The sequence below is a fragment of the Piliocolobus tephrosceles genome, chromosome 8 (genome assembly GCF_002776525.5).
Source record: "Piliocolobus tephrosceles isolate RC106 chromosome 8, ASM277652v3, whole genome shotgun sequence".
Classification (NCBI taxonomy): Eukaryota; Metazoa; Chordata; class Mammalia; order Primates; family Cercopithecidae; genus Piliocolobus; species Piliocolobus tephrosceles.
In genome coordinates this window covers 130340267-130358190 of record NC_045441.1, presented here as the reverse complement: position 1 = coordinate 130358190, position 17924 = coordinate 130340267, and the positions used below count along the sequence as shown (strand labels likewise).

At 45.8% G+C, this 17924-nt stretch overlaps 1 protein-coding gene across 1 annotated transcript in view; it reads right to left on the bottom strand.

Moving 5' to 3' along the window:
- TMEM178B (transmembrane protein 178B) overlaps positions 1-17924 on the bottom strand; it is a 394534-nt gene that overhangs the window by 254531 nt on the left and 122079 nt on the right. Inside the window, exon 2 of the mRNA XM_023184952.1 lies at positions 3345-3458. Coding sequence (XP_023040720.1) covers positions 3345-3458 — 114 coding nt within the window. The remainder of the gene's footprint in view (positions 1-3344; positions 3459-17924) is intronic.

The following is a 17924-nucleotide window of genomic DNA, read 5'->3' as shown; positions in this document are numbered from 1 at the left end:
AAGTATGTAATTTAGGCCAGGTGCAGTGGCTCACACCTGTAATCCCAGCACTTTGAAAAGCTGAGGCAGGTGGATCACTTGAGGCCAGGAGTTCAAGACCAGCCTGGCCAACATGATAAAATCTGGTCTCTACTGAAAATACAAAAATTACCCAGGCATGGCAGCACATGCCTGTAATCCCAGCTACTTCCAGCCTGGGCAATAGAGCAAGAGAGAGAGAGAGAAAGAGAGAGAGGGAGACAGAAAGAGAGAGAGAAAGAAAGAAAGAGAGAGGAAGGCAGGCAGGCAGGCAGGCAGAAAAATATATAATTCAAGTTTAACCAAAGTCCAAATATTTGCCAGAAAGTGTTTCAGGAAAAGAATCAAATTTCCTTCCTTTGGCAAAAACTATCTAGCAGGAAAAATTACAGAATCCAAGATGTTATGGTCAAATTATAAAATGATAACCAGGCTGGGCACAGTGGCTCACACCTGTAATCCCAGCACTCTGGGAGGCCAAGGTGGGTGGATCACTTGGGGTCAGGAATTCGAGACCAGCCTGGCCAACATGGTCAAACCCTGTCTCTACTAAAAATACAAAAGTTAGCCGGGCATGGTGGCACACGCCTGTAGTGCCAGCTACTCAGGAGGCTGAGACAGGAGAATTGCGTGAACCTGGGAGGTGGAGGTTGCAGTGAGCCAAGACTGTGCCACTGCACTCCAGCCTGGGCAACAGAGTGAGACTCCATCTCAAAAAATAATAATAAAGATGATAACCAATCTAGGATGAAATGAGTTCATTTGATCCCACTTAAAGAGGACAGAACTCTCAAACCAAATAAAGAAATCAGACTGTGATTTTTTTTTTATTTCCAGTATTTGATCAGGAGTTTGCTAATGTTTAATCATTTCTGCTTTATTTCAAAGGGGGCTTATGTGCCTACTTCCCACCTAATGTCATCAATATCTGACCACTGAAAATTAAAATCGACACTTCCTACGCTTCCCCTCTTGCCAGCATTCCCAATTACACTTAGTACCAAATTCAGTTGTGACAGATGCTCACCTGCCCTCTGGCTAAAAATAACTGTCATCGATGTCAGAAATGGCAAATGTTCCCTCTCTCTGCTTAACAGCCCATTAGGCGGCTTTGTGAAAGAGGCAGATGAATCCCTCACCAAAAGGTGGCCTCAACTTCACCCACACCAAGTGCCCGAGACCTTTTCATATATCAATCGTTGAGATGGCTTTTATCAGTTAAAAATAGATCTGTCACCCCAATTCACAGCAGAGGCTGCACACTAGATTTTGCAGAACCCAACAGCACTACAGTTTGGGAATAAGAACCTGGAGACACGCAGGGCTCAAAGAAGACCCGCAAACCTTGGCATTATCCTCTCCTCTCTGTCTTTGCTGATGCCTCGTGACGTGTTTCCAGTGATGCCTCCCTAGGTAATCTCTTTGAATTCCAGGTTTCTACAGTGTGTGCAGTCAAAAGAGTTCTACCAGGTTTCCCTTGAAGAGTCTCTGTGCAATTTACACTAAAGTAATTCTCCTTCTTGCTAAAAAATTTCCAAATTATCTTACTTGCTTAAAGCAATTCTACTATATTGTAATTATCACATTGTCTTGTAATGACTTGCATTATGAATGTCTCTCCCCATCCCCCACCCTCCTCCACCCGTGAACTTGAGCTCCTTAAAGAACCCTCAGTGGCCTCGGTGTTCACTGGCACAAAAAGAAACAGGGTCACTTTGGTTACATTGAGTTAATTTGAACTGAAGCTGCTATGTCAATAATCTCTTCCTTCTTAGATTCTGAATCCTATTACGACCCCCGTAACTTAAGTTAGATTTCAGTGGTTAATCAACAGGTCTTATCAATCTCGAACATTCCTTTTAGGCTCCTAAGAAGGGACTATATGAGACTAATACATTGTGGGAAATAAGCAGTTAATGTATATTTCTACATTTTAGTCCTTACATGTCTACCTCCAAAAGGAAATTAATAACCCTGATGACTAGTGTCTCTAAGGCAAATATAACATTGAAATTAAATATGTGGTATGCTTAGCTCAATGCCAGCACATGGAATCCTCTTTGAACATTGCTCTCCATCCCCATGTGGTGCTTAGTGTCTCTAGTAATGGATAAAGCTTATAGGGGAAACAGCCTGGTGAATGCTGTCTCATCCATTGGCACCTGCTCCATCATTTCAGGCCAGGAGTATTTAGTGACAATCATCTGGACACACAGCCACAATATACTTCCTGACACCAATGAATGATTGTTCTGTTTAATTTTACTTGTCTCTTTCACCTCCCACTCCCACCCCAAGCTGTGGTGGTTTAACTAAAGCCAATCCCAAAAAAGATAACTAAGTGGGCCTAATCCACAAAAAAGATAACTAAGCACCTATAAGGAGACGAGAGATGTTTTCCACCTAGAGATCTACCATCTTCAAAGTTTACCAATTAAGGGATCTTTACTATCAGGAAACAATGAAAGAACCCTCCTTTACATACAGATGCCGACAGAATTTTAACCTTTCAAAATCTGGTGAAAAAAGATGGACTATGAATGCATGACAAATCAACAGAGGCAGCACGAACTTGCTGACAGTAAGGATGTGTCAGCTTGAAGAACTGTGCCCGCAGGAAGGAAAGCTCTCCTGCCACAGACAGGCAGTGTATCCCAATGGAGGAGAAGAGCAAAAATAGCCAACAAACTCTGTTTGCTTATGAACTAACCCTCTCGTTGTCATTTAAGTCTTTGAGGATCCCTGGCCAAGAAATGCCCTAACCAGTGCACATAGATATTCTGATCTTTGCTGAGGAATTGCACATGAACCAGGGTTCCAAAACCTATCATTAAGGGTAAACAGTAGATTTAAAGACCACATCCTACTTCTTAGTGACCCAACTAGATGCACATCTCCATCCTGCAACCACCAGCTGGTCTCATCCTTTACAAATGCAACCCAAAGGACTAACAGGTTACCACAATAATATTCCAAGCAACTTGGAGACAGGCTGGAATTATTAATAAATCCCAAGAGTTGGTTCAGTCAGGTAGGTGACATCTTACATGCCTACCAGGGTGGTGAAATAACTGTCTAATTGATAGTCATTTCTGTAGTTTTGATGGTTGGTTTGTTCTTTAATTTTAGAAGCAAACTCCCCAAATTTATAATGCAATCAAAACCAACTGAGGCAATTCTGACCCAAAGGTATTGGCACTTTACGGAACCATCTCAATGTTCTGAGACCATCCAGAGATCCCAGAAGGAGGCGTATCCAATCCTCCGATCCCTCCAAAGGGGACATCAGGGTACAGTCACAGCCACCGAGACTCAGGTGCACTTACGTAGGGCATGCCACTCGTCCTGACGGATGGTCTTCGTGATATTGAAAGTGAGGTTCCTGGGGATGGTTGCTGAGGAGTAGTGGTATTTGATGTACGTGCATCGCTCAATTTCTCCTGGGAGAGAGAGACAGGAAACAAAATGTTAGGAAAGCAGCAACCACATCTGGACTAGTTCTGGGATTAATTTTTCCATCCTGAAGAAAACATTTCATATTGGGCCTGGTGACAACTACAGAAAGACAATACCTTCAACTCAAAAAGAGCAAGAGAGTAGAACTACAATCACATAGCATTGATTTAGATGGAAAAATACATCTTTGGGATCATGCAGAGGTGGGAAGAACCAATGTGTAGGCTGACAGCAGCTTGTCTAACATTCCCAGGAAAATCAACTTCCAAGTCAAGAGAGGAAGTTTGGCATCAAAAGACATCAACAGTTTCCATCCAGGGACCAGCAGAGAGCAGGCTTTGTTAAACCTTAATGATATCATTTGTGCTCTCAGCACACACAATTTTCTGGAATGGTGAGCTGGGGGAATGGTGTGGGGGGGTCCTCCATCCTCTCAATGTCATCCTCCCAACCTCACCTCTGAACACAAAGCACTCAGATTAATCTGGGTCTCTTTGAACTAGTCTCCTTTCAGGTTTCTTGAACAAAATTTTGATTTATTAACAGACTTAACACCAATCAAAGCATGCTTTACTAGTGGATTGTCAAAATAGATCTCAGATTGTCAAATTTAGATCTTAGGGCAGAGATTCTCAAAGTGTGGTCCCAGGGCCGGCAACATCAGCATTCCCTAGGAACTTGCTACAAATGCAACTTCTCAGGCTCAACCCCAGACCTACTGAGTCAAACTAGGAAGTAGAGCCTGGCAATCTGAATTTACATCAGCCCTCCAGGGATTTTATTACACACTTAAGTTTGAGAACCACTGCCTCAGAGAAACTAACAGAATTGCCAGTGCATTAATGCATAAATCCACCCTGTTTGCAAATTCCAAAAGGAAGGCACGATGGGGAGCTCTTCCCCCATTACTTTTGGTTTCTTGCAGCCATATCTATTGACACTTGCTCATCTGGGAGATATAAAGACTCAATGTCAGAGCATTGTGAAGAATCAGGAAAGGGGTGATTTTTAAAGGTTAGGGGGTTTTAAATTTGGTTTTGCACCTGAATGGATTTTGATGGTAATCCATTTTGCACCCCACTGATTTTCAATTTATAAGTGGTGGCACATGATTGAATTGTTTGACCCCCTGGCCCACTGTCAGCAGGGAACCTGCAATTGGTGAAGTGCAATAATTTAGACAGTGCCTCATGAAACTGATGCCTTATTGTAAATCATATCTGGACAACTGCCCAGTTGCCAGTTATTGGTGGACACTCCTCCAGTGGGACTGACGCTGTCCAAGAGGCACATTCTAGAGAGTAGTATGTGCTCTTCCTGCATCTTCCATTTTTCGACTTTGCTGCCTCTTTTCCTTTAGCCCACAAGCATCCTGAAGCCTCTCACATGCCCCCAGCATTCCCCCTAAGCACACCTCCTCCTCATACCTTCATCCTGTCATCCTCCTTCCTTAACTTGCAAAACTTGTTGAAAAAGGAGTCTACCAGCCAGTCTCCACTTCCTCCACTCACATTCACACCTCCAACCCCACATGCTCTAATTTCCATAACAATTTCCATTAATAGCATCACCTCCCATCCAGTCTACATCATAAAGCCTGCAGTCATTGCGAATGCTGCTTCCTCCTGAAGGGTGCCCCACCTTCCTGACATCCAGCTGGTCACAAAATTCTGCCAGGTCTACTTCAGAAATGTCCCCGGAGTCTCGAACCTACTGTCTATCTCCCCTCCTCCTGTAGTAGTTGTCCTGATACAGTCAACAACCACATCGCTTGAGGACTTATGAGATAGGAGGGACTCGCCAAGGCTGTAGACCACTGGTTTCCAACTTTACTTATGCTATGGTGCACACACAGAAGAGGTTTACAAGGCACCCTGGAGTGAACAGATGAGACTGCCTACGGCTCTGTCCAGGCTCCCAGGGCACTGAAGAAGCCAGGGTTTCCAACACACCTCGAATCTATTTATGGGTTCTGGACTTATTCCACCGGCAGGAAACTCTGTTATGGATATCAGCTCATTTAATCATTCAATCCGTTCTACAACCAAATTAAGTAGGCATTACCATCCTTATCCTTATTTTTAAAATTTTTATTGATTGATTTGATTGATTGATTGATTGAGACAGAGTTTCACTCTTGTTTCCCAAGCTAGAGTGCAATGGCATGATCCTGGGTTCAAGTGATTCTCCTGCCTCAGCCCTCAAGTAGCTGGGATTACAGGCATGCACCACCCCACCCAGCTAATTTTGTATTTTTAGTAGAGATGGGGTTTCTCCATGTTGGTCAGGCTGGTCTCGAACTCCTGACCTCAGGTGATCTGCCCACCTCAGCCTCCCAAAGTGCTGGGATTACAGGCATAAGCCACCGCATCCGGCCCCTCATCCCTATTTTTTAATGAGAAAGTGAAGGCATGAGGAGATTAAATGACTCACTGAAGGAGGTAGCAGTGCCAAGATTAAAATCCAGGACTGTCTAACCAGAGTCTCCTCTACCAGGCCACCCTCCCATGTGGAGTGTATTCTATAAAGGAAAATGTGATAATGTCACACCCCATTCACAGGCCCTGTGTTGGCCTATTTACACACAGGATAAACCCCACACTCCTCAGGTATAAAGTCCCAGCTCTCTTCAGGCCCCAACCTTCACAGACCCCAGGCTCCAGCCAGATGAACCTCCCACCTTACCTTGAATATGCCATATCCACTCCTGACTTAGCATTTATTCTCCTTCCTGCTTTTCTTTCTCTTAGGATGAGCAAAAACCTACTCATCATAAGAGATGGCTCAAATGGCAGCTACTCAGCAAAGCCTTCCTTGCATCTAGATTACACCCCAGCAGCAGGCGTTCCACCAGCAGCTTCCCTGCTTCTGTCCTTCCTGCAGCAAACACACTCCTGCACTGTGATTTATCTGTTTACATGCCTCACTCCCCGACTAGATTATGAGTTTCTCAAGGGCAGGGATGTTGTCATATTCATTCATCTTTATCTTCCCAGCACCTAGCACAAGGTAAGCACCAATAACATGTGCTTTGAGGAAAGAAATGAATAATACGAGGTGTTCTTTGTAAGACTTTGCCTTTGTAAGGCAAAGAATCCAACTGCTTTTATTACATGCAAGGAATTAAAATAATTGAGGCAAATTAGAATCTAATGAATTAAAGGAGGCGATTGTTGCAGAACTCTGTGAGTCTATAGCAAACGCCTCTTCCCTGACTGGACAATACAAGGAGAGACGTATTAATCACAGTGAGGTAGAAGAAAATGGCGTATGATCACAGAACAGTGTCTCAATGTACTTGGTAAATGTAGCCCCAGGGGCAGCTAGGTCAATGGTTTTGGGAGAAAAAAAAGGAATCAAAGAAAGAGGAAAGGAAGATAGAAAGTGTAGAAGGCTGTAACAAGAATACCATCATGCCTTGGACATGTGCAGTTGCATAGGTTGTGTCCTGCACAAGGGCACTTCCCAGGGACACCTGGGCACTGAAATTCAGCTGCTGCTCTTTTGGCCAAGATTTGCACCCTGCTGGGGGTTGCTGGGGGCTGCCCTGCCAGAAGCTCTGCCTTTGTCTCACTTGCACAATGCTGCCTTACGAGCTAGCAGCAGCCCTACCTACAATAATTTCAAGATTCAACAAAACACCTCCAAGACCCAGCCTTGGGACACAAAACCAGGTCCCACTGGGAATGGCCAGATTGGTGACTCACTCTTGTGTGAGGAAAGCACCTGATTTCTTAGCTCAGGTCAGATTCTCTCAGCCTCAACAGAAACTCAACAAGTTGCCACTGGTTCCAGGCAGGCTGGAGCCAGCTCCCTTAACCTCCTCCAACCGCAGCCCACCCAGCCAGAGAGGGAAGAGGCCCTTGACCTTCAGCAAGAGCAAGAAGCCAGCGCACAGGCACTGCAGGTGACTGGCTGCGTAGTCTGCCTGGAGCAGCCACCACAGCCCCGCTGGAGGCCCTGGCTATTTGCTTTGCCTCGGGGATTGCAAGCATCCTGCCTCTGACAGCAATTAAATTTGAAAGATTCAAATATTGCCTAAAAAGAAAAGCAAAATATTTATCCATGTGTCTGCAGGTCCTGTCAGTGTGCTGGGCTTTTGTAAATACAGGAACCATCTGGGCACCAAATAAGTAGGCCCAGAATGTGGGCTTCCTAATACAAACAGGTTTTCCTGCAGCACACAATGCAGAGGGGGCTACCTGGAAGGCAATGGAGAAGTTCACGGCCTTCCCAGCAAGGAAGGACAAACCCTTCTTCACCAAATTCCTGCATCCCAGCCCAGAGCCTCCGTTCTCCCTCCAGAAGCCTCAGGCAGGGGAGGACTGGCTGGTTGAGACCCCAGGGGTGGCTCCTTCCTGTGCCCCCTGTGGGAGACTTATTTATTTATTTAAAAGAGACTGGGTCCCACTATGTCACCCAGGCTGAAATGCAGTGGCACATGATAGCTTGCTACAGCCTGGAGCTCCCGGGCTCAAGTGATTCTTCCAGCTCAGCCTCTGCAATAGCTCGGACTACAGGCACATGCCACCATGTCCAGTTCATTTTTTTTTTATTTTTAGTAGAGATGGGGTCTCACTATATTACCCAGGCTGGTCTCAAACTCTCAGGCTCAAGTGATCTGCCCACCTCAGTCTCCTAAATTACTGGGATTACAGGCATGAGCCACCACACCTGGCCTTTTCTTATGTTTTGTAGAGATGGGATCTAACTATGTTGCTCAGGCTGTCTCAGATTCCTGTGCTCAAGTGATCCTTCCACCTCTGCCTCCCAAAGTGCTAGGAGTACAGGCATGAGCCACCACCCCTGGCCTGGTGGGACACTTTAAACCCTCAGTCATGCTCTGCCCTCTGAGCTGGTGACCCCTCCTGCCCATATGTCAGGGTCACAGCAAGACAGAAGTAATTAAGGAGAGTTTCAAAAAAGGACAATTTAGCCCAATAGCAAAAGAACAACCTGATTAAAAAATGGGGAAAGGATGTGAACAGACATTTCTCCAAAGGCAATGACATTCAAATGACTAACAGGAAAAGATGCCCAACATCACTAATCATCAGGGAAATGCAAATTGGAACCACAAGGGGACATCACCTCATACCTGTTAGGATGGCTATTATCAAAATAAATAAATAAATCATACTGGCGAGGAGGTGGAGAAAGCAAAACCCTTGCATGCTATTGGTGGGACTGTAAATCAGTGCAGCCACTATGGAGCTCAGTATGGCGGTTCCTCAAAAAATTACGAATGATCCAGCAATCCTACTCCTGGGCAAATACCCAAAACAATTGAAATCACTATCTCAAAGAGATATCTGCACTCCCATGTTCACTGCAGCATTATTCACAGTAGCCAAAACATACAAGCAACCTAAATGTCCATCAGCAGATGAAGGATAAAGGAAACGTGTACCCATGCGATATCCAACATTGCAACCCTACAGTGCCATATAATCGGTCTTTAAAAAGAAGGGAAGCTTGTTGCATGTGACAACCATAGATTAACCTAGACATTATGCTAAGTGAATAAGCCAGTCATAGAAGGGCAAACACTGCGTGATTCCACTTATATGAATTCTCAAACTAGCCAAGCTCATAGAAACAGAGAGAAGAACCATAGTTGCCAGGGGCTGGAGAGTGGGAGAAATGAGGAGATGTCATTCAACAGATAAAAATTTCAGTCGTGCAAGATAAATAAGAGATGTGCTGTATAACATTGTGCCTATGGTTGATAATACTATTATACACTCGAAAATCTGTTAAGAAGGTAGATCTCATGTTGAATGTCCTTACCACAATAACAACAAAACAGAGAGGGCAATTTACAAAGACAGAGTATGAAGAGACCAGTGAAGGATGGTGCAAAGGACCCAGGGCTGGCAACAGAAGCAGCTGGTATGACCCCAAGGCCTGGAGGGGCAGAGGAGGAAGCTGTTATCAGGACATGGCAGGGGTGGCCATATGGACAGAGATGATGCAGCCTTTGGTGGAGAGTCACAGCCAACCTCTGGTGAGGTGACAGGGAAGAAACACCCAACCTCTCACTGCTCCAACCTTCAATCTCTCGTCAGTTCCTCCCAGTAGCACAACCCAAACTAGAAGCCAGAGGGTAGGTCAGCCTCCAGGAGCTCAGAGCAGATGCAGTAGGCAGAGGCCAGGTTGGACAGGCAGATAAAACATCCAGTTCATTCCTCTCTTTCTCCAGGGCTCTTCCTCTCGCATCTCCCCTCACTCTTCCACTTCCAAATGCATCACTGTAGTTTTCGCTTAGTCCAATGCTAGCACATTCTTCCTTCCCAGAGCTCCATGGTGGCAAAGGGAGACATGGGGAACCATCAATGGGAAGAGACTGTTCCATTACTTTTTCTCCATCTCAAATCTTTTAAGACCCAAGCATAGCATGACAACTCACATCAAGTACTAAGTGTGGTCCCTGCACATAGTAAGTGCTTAATAAATATTAGTTATTCTTATCAGTTGCTGTCCTAAGACTAAAGGGACATGAACACAGGAACTCAGAAATGATATTACTGAAATGTTTGCATCATGCTATAAACACAGATCTCTGTCTATCAAGTATAAATTTTCATACACAATACCCCCAGGAGGCTGGTTGAACAAGAGCTTTGATGTACGGAAACAGAGACCAAGGAAGGGAGGGTGCCAGAGATGGCACAGAAACTGCATGCAATGACACTGAATTCTGAAGTCTGGTCACACCTACAGCAATGCCAGCAGGCAGTTTTTCTCCCACATGTATCAGCTCTCAGCAATCCAGGGCTTCCTAAGTACTTGTCAAAGAAGTCTATCACTCAAGGGTAATATATATTAAGCAGGGCCCTTCTAGGCAGAGTAGTTTTAGAGGCAATGCTGGGACCTAACTTCAGCCCATCTAAAATTATCTTCCCTAAACAAATGCTGTAGTACTTTATATCTCCATTAGAGAGTCATTCCTTTGGATTAAATATTGTTCTCCTGGACACCCATTGCTAAAGCTCTTGTAAATAAGTCTGAAGGGCTGAGATCCCAGATCCCCTTCCTCCAGATGGAGGGCCCCTCAGCTACAGAGGATGCCTAGAGAGCAAAGATGCTGAGAAGGGATGAAGCACCCAAGGCAAAGGCAAGGCCCTAAACTATTCACAATGGCACCGGGACACCTGGTGCTGACAGGGTGGCCAAGGAAGAATTGGAATGTGGGAACTGTCTGCCCCCATCACTTCACAAGTGGTGAGATGGGATTGGAATGTGATGGCCCAATGTATTTAGGAGAGGTTGGGTTAAACAAAGTATAAAATGGCTTCCTTATTGCAGGACTTTAAGAGTTTTTAATACACACACTGACTCCCCCAAAAAGGGACAGTTACAGCAGATTTTCCTAGACTCCCTTAATCCCACATCCTTTTTTATTCAAAGAACAGTTTCCAGCACTAGATGGAGTTTATCAAAATCAGAAACCAGGCCAAGTGCTGTGACTCAGCCTGTAATCCCAGGATTTTGGGAGGCCAAAGTGGAACAATCGCTTGAGGCCAGGAGTTCAAGACCAGCCTGAGCAATAGATTGAGACCCCATCTCTATAAAAAATTTTTTTTAAAAATTAGCTGAGTGTGGTGTTGCACACCTGTGGTCTTAGCTACTCAAGAGGCTGGGGTGGGAGCATTGCTTGACCCCAGGAATTTGAGGCTTCAGTGAGCTGTGATCACACCACCACACTCCAGCCTGAGTGACAGGGCAAGATCCTGTCTCTTAAAAAAAAAGTCAGAAGCCATTTCTCTTGTTTACGATCTATTCCAGAGCCAAGCACATCAATGGGCACATAGGAAGCCCTCAGTTATATTTGGATGGGTGAAAGATATCAAGGTCTGCTATTTGATCAAATGATCTTCTAGGTAAATTAAGTAATGGCTCTAAGTGTCTGCCACTCTCTTCTCCAAAGCCATATCTGAGAGCTATCAGCAAAGCCATACCACGGTTGAATTCTCACCCATAAGCTGTGTTCACACAATGCCTTAAAATGAGTCTGGAATCTGTGTGGACAAAACTAGTGCAACTGCCCTCAGTGTCCTGTGCCACATCCCCTCTGCTCACCTCTGATTGCAGCTGAAGCTGCAGTGGACTCTCCTGGGCAAGCCAATAGTGCCCACAGCAAGCACCCAGCAGCCCTCCCTGCCCCCACTCCCTTCCCAAGTCCACTAAGCCCACGCTGAGCAACTACAGTAGAGCAGCTCTTAACCAAGGGGGTGACAGGGGTGACAGATGGAGAGCAGCAGCCCCATCCTTTGGGAGAGTAATTATGAGATGCTTTCTGCACAGTTCCTCAGAGAGTCCCTCTGGAATTGAACCTCACAGTAGTCACTGGCTCCCTCACCTTCTTGACTGGCTTCTTCCTCTTTCCGGTCTCACGCTTCCAGCTCCTACACACCTGCTTCCCTCAGAGTCCCCGTCACAAGCTCCACTTTTGGGAGAACCCAAACTAAGAACAATGACCTAGAGGAGTGTAACAGACATGGTTTACACGCTTGAAAAAGGAACTGGTACAATCTAGTCTTGTGGTTGCTCTGAAGGGTCCTGTGGGCGCTGTTGGATGAGGCAGTCCCTCTCTTCCTTTGGGTTCCCCCGAGGCCCTTTCCTCTCTTGGCATTCACCTCTCTACAGGCACAGGATGGACTCTAGTAGTCCAGCACACACTACTGGACCACTTCTGACAGTCCGTGTGTTTCCTCCACCCCAGAGCTCCTTTTTTAAAAAAAACAAACAAACAAACAAAAATCTATTCAATGCCTACCACATGCCAGAGGCTCCCACATTATCCCATGCCGTCCTCATGACAACCCCAGGTTGGGGGATATTCTAGGACCAGCCCTGTTTGACTAAAGAGGCCTCCAGCCCTTCATCTGTGCCAGCCAGGGGAAAAGCTGGGATGCAGATTCTGGCCTCGCTAACCCAGGTCTGTGCTTTCCAGCGTAAGTGCAGCAGTTTCGGACACCACGGCTATAAGGATTCACTGTTGGGTGGAAGATTTGTTGGGAACAAGAGTTACTTTTGCAGCCACAGTGCCTTGTACATGGAAGAAACTCAATACATCCACTGATGAGGAAAGAAAGAAAGGGAGGAAGGAAGGGACACTGTCCATGTCCTGTATGTTGCTCACCTTTCCACAGTGACAACGCTTGGAGTGGGAGACCACATGTGGGGTCTCCCAGTGACACATGCTGGCCCCTGCCCACCACATTGTCAGCCTTTAGGACTTGATGCTGTCTCACCCAATGGGCTGACAGTTCTTAGACTTTCTAGCCCGAGGCCTGGCTAATCCCCTGCACTTAATATATGGAAGATTAAATCAAAAGTAGAAAGAGCACATGGGAAAAAAACCACCAACAAAAAAAGACAAAACCAGTTAGAGCTTTAAGGCTCAGGCTTCATCTCCTCTTTAAAGAGCATTTTCTTAAAAAAGAAAAAAGTTAAAATAACATTTTAGCAGGGAGATTTTTCTTTAGCACATTAGGAAGGCCATTTATCAGATGCATTCACTTTATCACATTGGATTCTTTAGAAGACCACGAGAGGTGGGTGGAGGAACACAGGAGTCTAGGGGCTTAAAGACTGGAGATTAAAAGGAAAACTTTGTCAGTGATGAAAGGGACAGGAAGCAAACTAGGAATATTCTGGGGCTTCAAAGTGGGCAAACCATGCTGGTGGTTCCCATACCCCCCACAGCCCTGTCACCAGCTGGGGCAGAAATGGGAGGGGCGGAGAAGGTACACCCTTGGCAACCTCCATCAAGACCGGCAATGTTGACAGGAGCTCTCCCTATTTAAGAGGCAACTCTTCACAAAGGCTTATTTCAAGAAATCTCCACACCCCACCTCCCCCACGTCTTCTCTTTAGCGCCTTCTGCTCCTCCCAGATGTTCTGAGCCCGAGGATTTGCAAGGCTTATAGCTGCTGCAGGCCCAGCCAGAAAGAAGGTTTTATTTTCTTCATACTGAGGAAAAGTGTTATCTATGTTTTTATTTTTAATACTTTCAAATGCATTCCATTTTGTATGCTTTGTTTTTTTTGTGCTGCCTTATCAATGTGGCCTTTTAATGTTGTTTTGTATGCATTGCGTAGACTGAGTCCTATTTAATTTCTTTTCATTCTATGTTACATAAATGTTTGTTATGAGAGGTGCTCAGGGGACCCTCCTCATTACACACATGGAATTTCATTTTCAAAACCTGTCACCCACCCGCCCACCCCATCATCGTGTTTCTGACCCCCTTACCCTGCCCCTTAACACCTTCTGCTGGTTACTGTTAAAACACATTTATTACATATTCATCATGTATTTCTATCTATGGCAAAAGCTCTGAGATAGAGGAGCTTGTGTTTTTCACCTTTGTGGTCCTGATGGTCAAAATGATGCTTTGAGTACTGTTATTCATTGTAACAATAGCTTCTGTTTAATGAATACTGTCTATGCATTAGGTACTGTGCACAGAACTGTTTTATTCATTTGTTTAATCCTAACAGGTGCATTATTATCCCCACTCATAAGTGAAGACTGAGAGGCTTAGAGACGTATCCTTATCAAAAGTGCATAACTATTAGGTGGCAGAGGTGGGATTCAAATCCACCTAACACACTCCTAATTATGCCCTGCCACACGTGTGAAAAGAACTTGGGAAATACCAGACTCTTCTGAAAGAAAGCAGGAGATCTTCCAAGGTTTTATACTGGAAACATATAAAGTAAAACTTTTCCATTTGCAGGGATTTTCAGCACCTACAGACTCTGCTGCTCTTATCAGAGTAAGACAAAATGTTTGCTTCCATAGCTCTCCTAACAAGCTGGAGAGAAGATAGCTCCATAGTAACACAGAACACAGAAGTGAAGGAGAGCTCAAAGAGTGCTCACTAGCCCCACATCTGATGTCTTAAGTCTCAGCCACATTCCTGTCCCCACTCCTAGGACGAGCCGCTTACCAGCAGGAGCCTTTAGGCAAGTCGCTCACCCTCTCAAAGCCTCTATTTCATCATCCTCAAAATACTGATGATAATAATAGCACGCACCTCAGAAAACAGATGAGGAATAAATGAGATAACCTGTGTAAAACCTGCTCCATGATGAGCCTTCAATAACATCCCCTTCCCATACAACAGCCCATAAATATTTGAAGACAATGCTTATGCCCCTCCCCACCCCCAAGTCTCCTTTTCTTCCAGCTGAACACTTCCCGGCTCCCCAGCCACACAGTCACAAAACCCATCACTACACTGGCCATCCTCCAGGTTCAGTCTGTGGTTGAGAATCTCTCCCAGGGTCACACAGAGCACTGGGCACAGTAACTCCTGTGCACAGTCAGACCTGTGCAAACCCAGTAGGGCCACCGGCTCCCAGGTCTGGTGTCACAGCTTTGGCCATGTGGCCTCGCCTCCTCTTAGCTTTGTGGGCTGCCACGTGCCGGTGCTGTCACCTGAGAGGACGGCGCCAACGTGATTTCCTCCAACAAAGCTACTAAGCCAACTCTGCCCCTTCATGTGCTTGGGCAACTGTCTTTTCTCATTTTTTAGGTTTTTGGTTCTTTTTTTTTTTTTTTTTTTTTTTTTTTTTAGTATTTTGGTTTGTTACCTCAGTGTAGGATCTTCTATTTGTTCCAGCCCCTGAAAAAAATTTTGGATCATGATTGTGTCATTCTACAAATTAGCAATTAGTCCCACACGCTGCATCAGCAGGCCATCTCCATCCTCGCCAAGCCATCGCTAAAATCTTTCCACAGGGTGGTGCTGGAGGCAGAACTCTACCCAAGTACACACACAAAGCCTTGTCGTGACCTGAAATCAAGCAGTTAGGAGAAAGTGCTTTGGGTGCCATCATTCTGCTGCCAGGAACTCAGCTCCCTGATCTGCTTCCACACATTCCAGTTTTGTCCACCTGGATGTCACGAGAGGCCTTGCCCGCACTGTTCACCCCTATCAGTCTGTCTAAGAACCATATCCAAAAAGGGAATGAGGTCAGCTTGGCATGGCTTGTTCACTCTGCCAGCATCGCTGCTTTCTCGCTGTGTGCTCACCCACCATCTGTTTAATAAGCCTTTTGGACAGTTTTCCAGGGCTCCCTCTAACTGGGCTGCTTGTCCATATTCACGGAATCCCCTGATAGTGCACTCTTGCATTGAAAATCTAGCCACCAGTCACCTGCCTCCAGGCTCACAGCACTTTGCATTCCACACCTCCATCAAGCCATCCTGTCTCCACCCGCAACCAGGACAGCCCCACTAGAAAAAACCACCTCTCATCCCCACTAGAAAAACCACCTCAGAAAAACCATGTCCCCCACAACCAGGACAGCCCCACTAGAAAAACCACTTCTCCCTGTGGTTCTACATCATCTGGTGGTCAGCACTCCAACTGAGAAATAAAAATGGGCCAAGCACAGTGGCTCACACCCATAATCCTAACACTCTGAGAAACCAAGGCGGGAGAATCACTTGAGCCCAGGAGTTCAAGACCAGCCTGGGCAAAATAGCGAGACCCTGTCTACAAAAAAATTTTTTTTTTTTTTTTTTTTGAGACAGAGTCTGGCTCTGTCGCCCAGGCTGGAGTGCAGTAGCACAATCTCGGTTCACTGCAAGCTCCGCCTCCCGGGTTCACGCCATTCTCCTGCCTCAGCCTCCCAAGTAGCTGGGACTACAGGTGCCTGCCACCATGCCTGGCTAATTTTTTGTATTTTTAGTAGAGACAGGGTTTCACCGGGTTAGCCACGATGATCTTGATCTCCTGAACTCATGATCCACCCACCTTGGCCTCCCAAAGTGCTGGGATTACAGGTGTGAGCCACAGCACCCGGCGAAAAAAATTTTTTTAATTAGCCAGGCATGGTGGCCTGCACCTGTAGTTTCAGCTACTTGGAGGCTGAGGCAAGAGGATGGCTTGAGCCCAGGAGTTCATAGTTAAAGTGAACTATGATGGCACCATGGCACTCCAGCCTAAGTGACAGAGTAAGACCCTGTCTCAAAGAAGAAAAAAGAGAGGGAGAGAGAAGGAAGGAAAAGGAAGCAAAGAGGAAAGGAAGAAAATAAGAAAGGAAGAAAGAGAGAGAAGCAGCCTCTCCACTGGGGGACCACTAGGCACCTCTCCCGCTACAACAGGTGGAGATCCTCCCCCAATTATGCCAGATGGCTTCCATTCCTCTGCCTTCTCATTGCATTTGCTAACCAGGTTCTTTTCATTCCTTTATCAAGAGACTTTTCCTTAACTAACGCACCTAGTAGGTTGCCATTACTACGAATGGCAGAAACCGCAATTACTTGTGTAGCAACCTATAACATTTCACAGTCTTCTGTTGTAAAGGTCACCTCATCTTTAGTGGGAGCTACCACCTTTTTATCCTAATTCCTTTTTTCGTGGATTCTGAATGCCTTTGCCCCTTTTCTGGGTTTTTTTTTTTTTTTTTTTTTTTGCATGTTTTAAACAAGACATTTTAAAATGTCATTACATAGTCGCTTCTTCACAAGAGGAAATAAAGAATGAGCTGTCACCGTCTGCGCCCCTCATGGCCCATCCTGCCTGCACATTTTTGGCTGCTTTTTCCCCACTTTGCTCATGTATTTTCCAGTACAGACTTCTTGGGAAAGAATGAGAAGGTGAGGTATGGCTTCAGATTACCATCTGGGGTGTAGTAAATAATCTATCCCTTATTCCCATCACATCCCTAATGACCTTGGGGAAAGTTCAGAGCCTCAAGCTGCCACCACCCTGCCTGCGGCCCCACACGCCCAGTGCAGATACCCAGAGCAGCTCCTCCAGGCACAGCTTCAGCCAGTGGAAGAATCATCCATCTCCAGGCTCTGACAGACAAACGAGGCGAGAAGGAGACCAGATCTGGTTTTTCACTGGAAAACAATGAGCTCATGCTTTCTCTCTGGGGACCCAGGAAGTGGAGACAGATCTGGAGATGGGAGACAGTGATGGAGGCAGGCAGAGGTGATGAAGGATGGGCCGAGAAGAGGAAGGAGGCCAGTCTGGCACTTTTTTAATGTCACTTTTGATAAGAATCCCCAGCTCTCAGGCCAGAGGGAAACATCCATTTTCTTTAAATTAAGGATTCAGCATGAGGCAGTTGTCCTAAAGGAAAGGGACGAGGAGAAGATAAACAGACTTGGAAATTCGTCATTCCTGCTTCTTCAGAGAAAAGTAAAATGATTGTTCATGAGTCACCAGAATTGCAGATGCCAGGACAGAGATGGCTTTCCTGGGCTCTGCCACCGCCGCCTCTGGGTGTGGGGTTGTGGGACCCAATGGCAGACACTCTGCTGGCCAGCTTCTCCCCAGTAAACTCCGCCTCCCCCAGGTATGCACCCCTAGAAGGCCAAGGCCAGGCATTTCCTACAGACTAAGCTCAATAAAAATGAGAGGATTCAGACAGCCACCCAGATGCTTCCAAATAGCGGAATGAATGTTTAGTTTCAGCTAG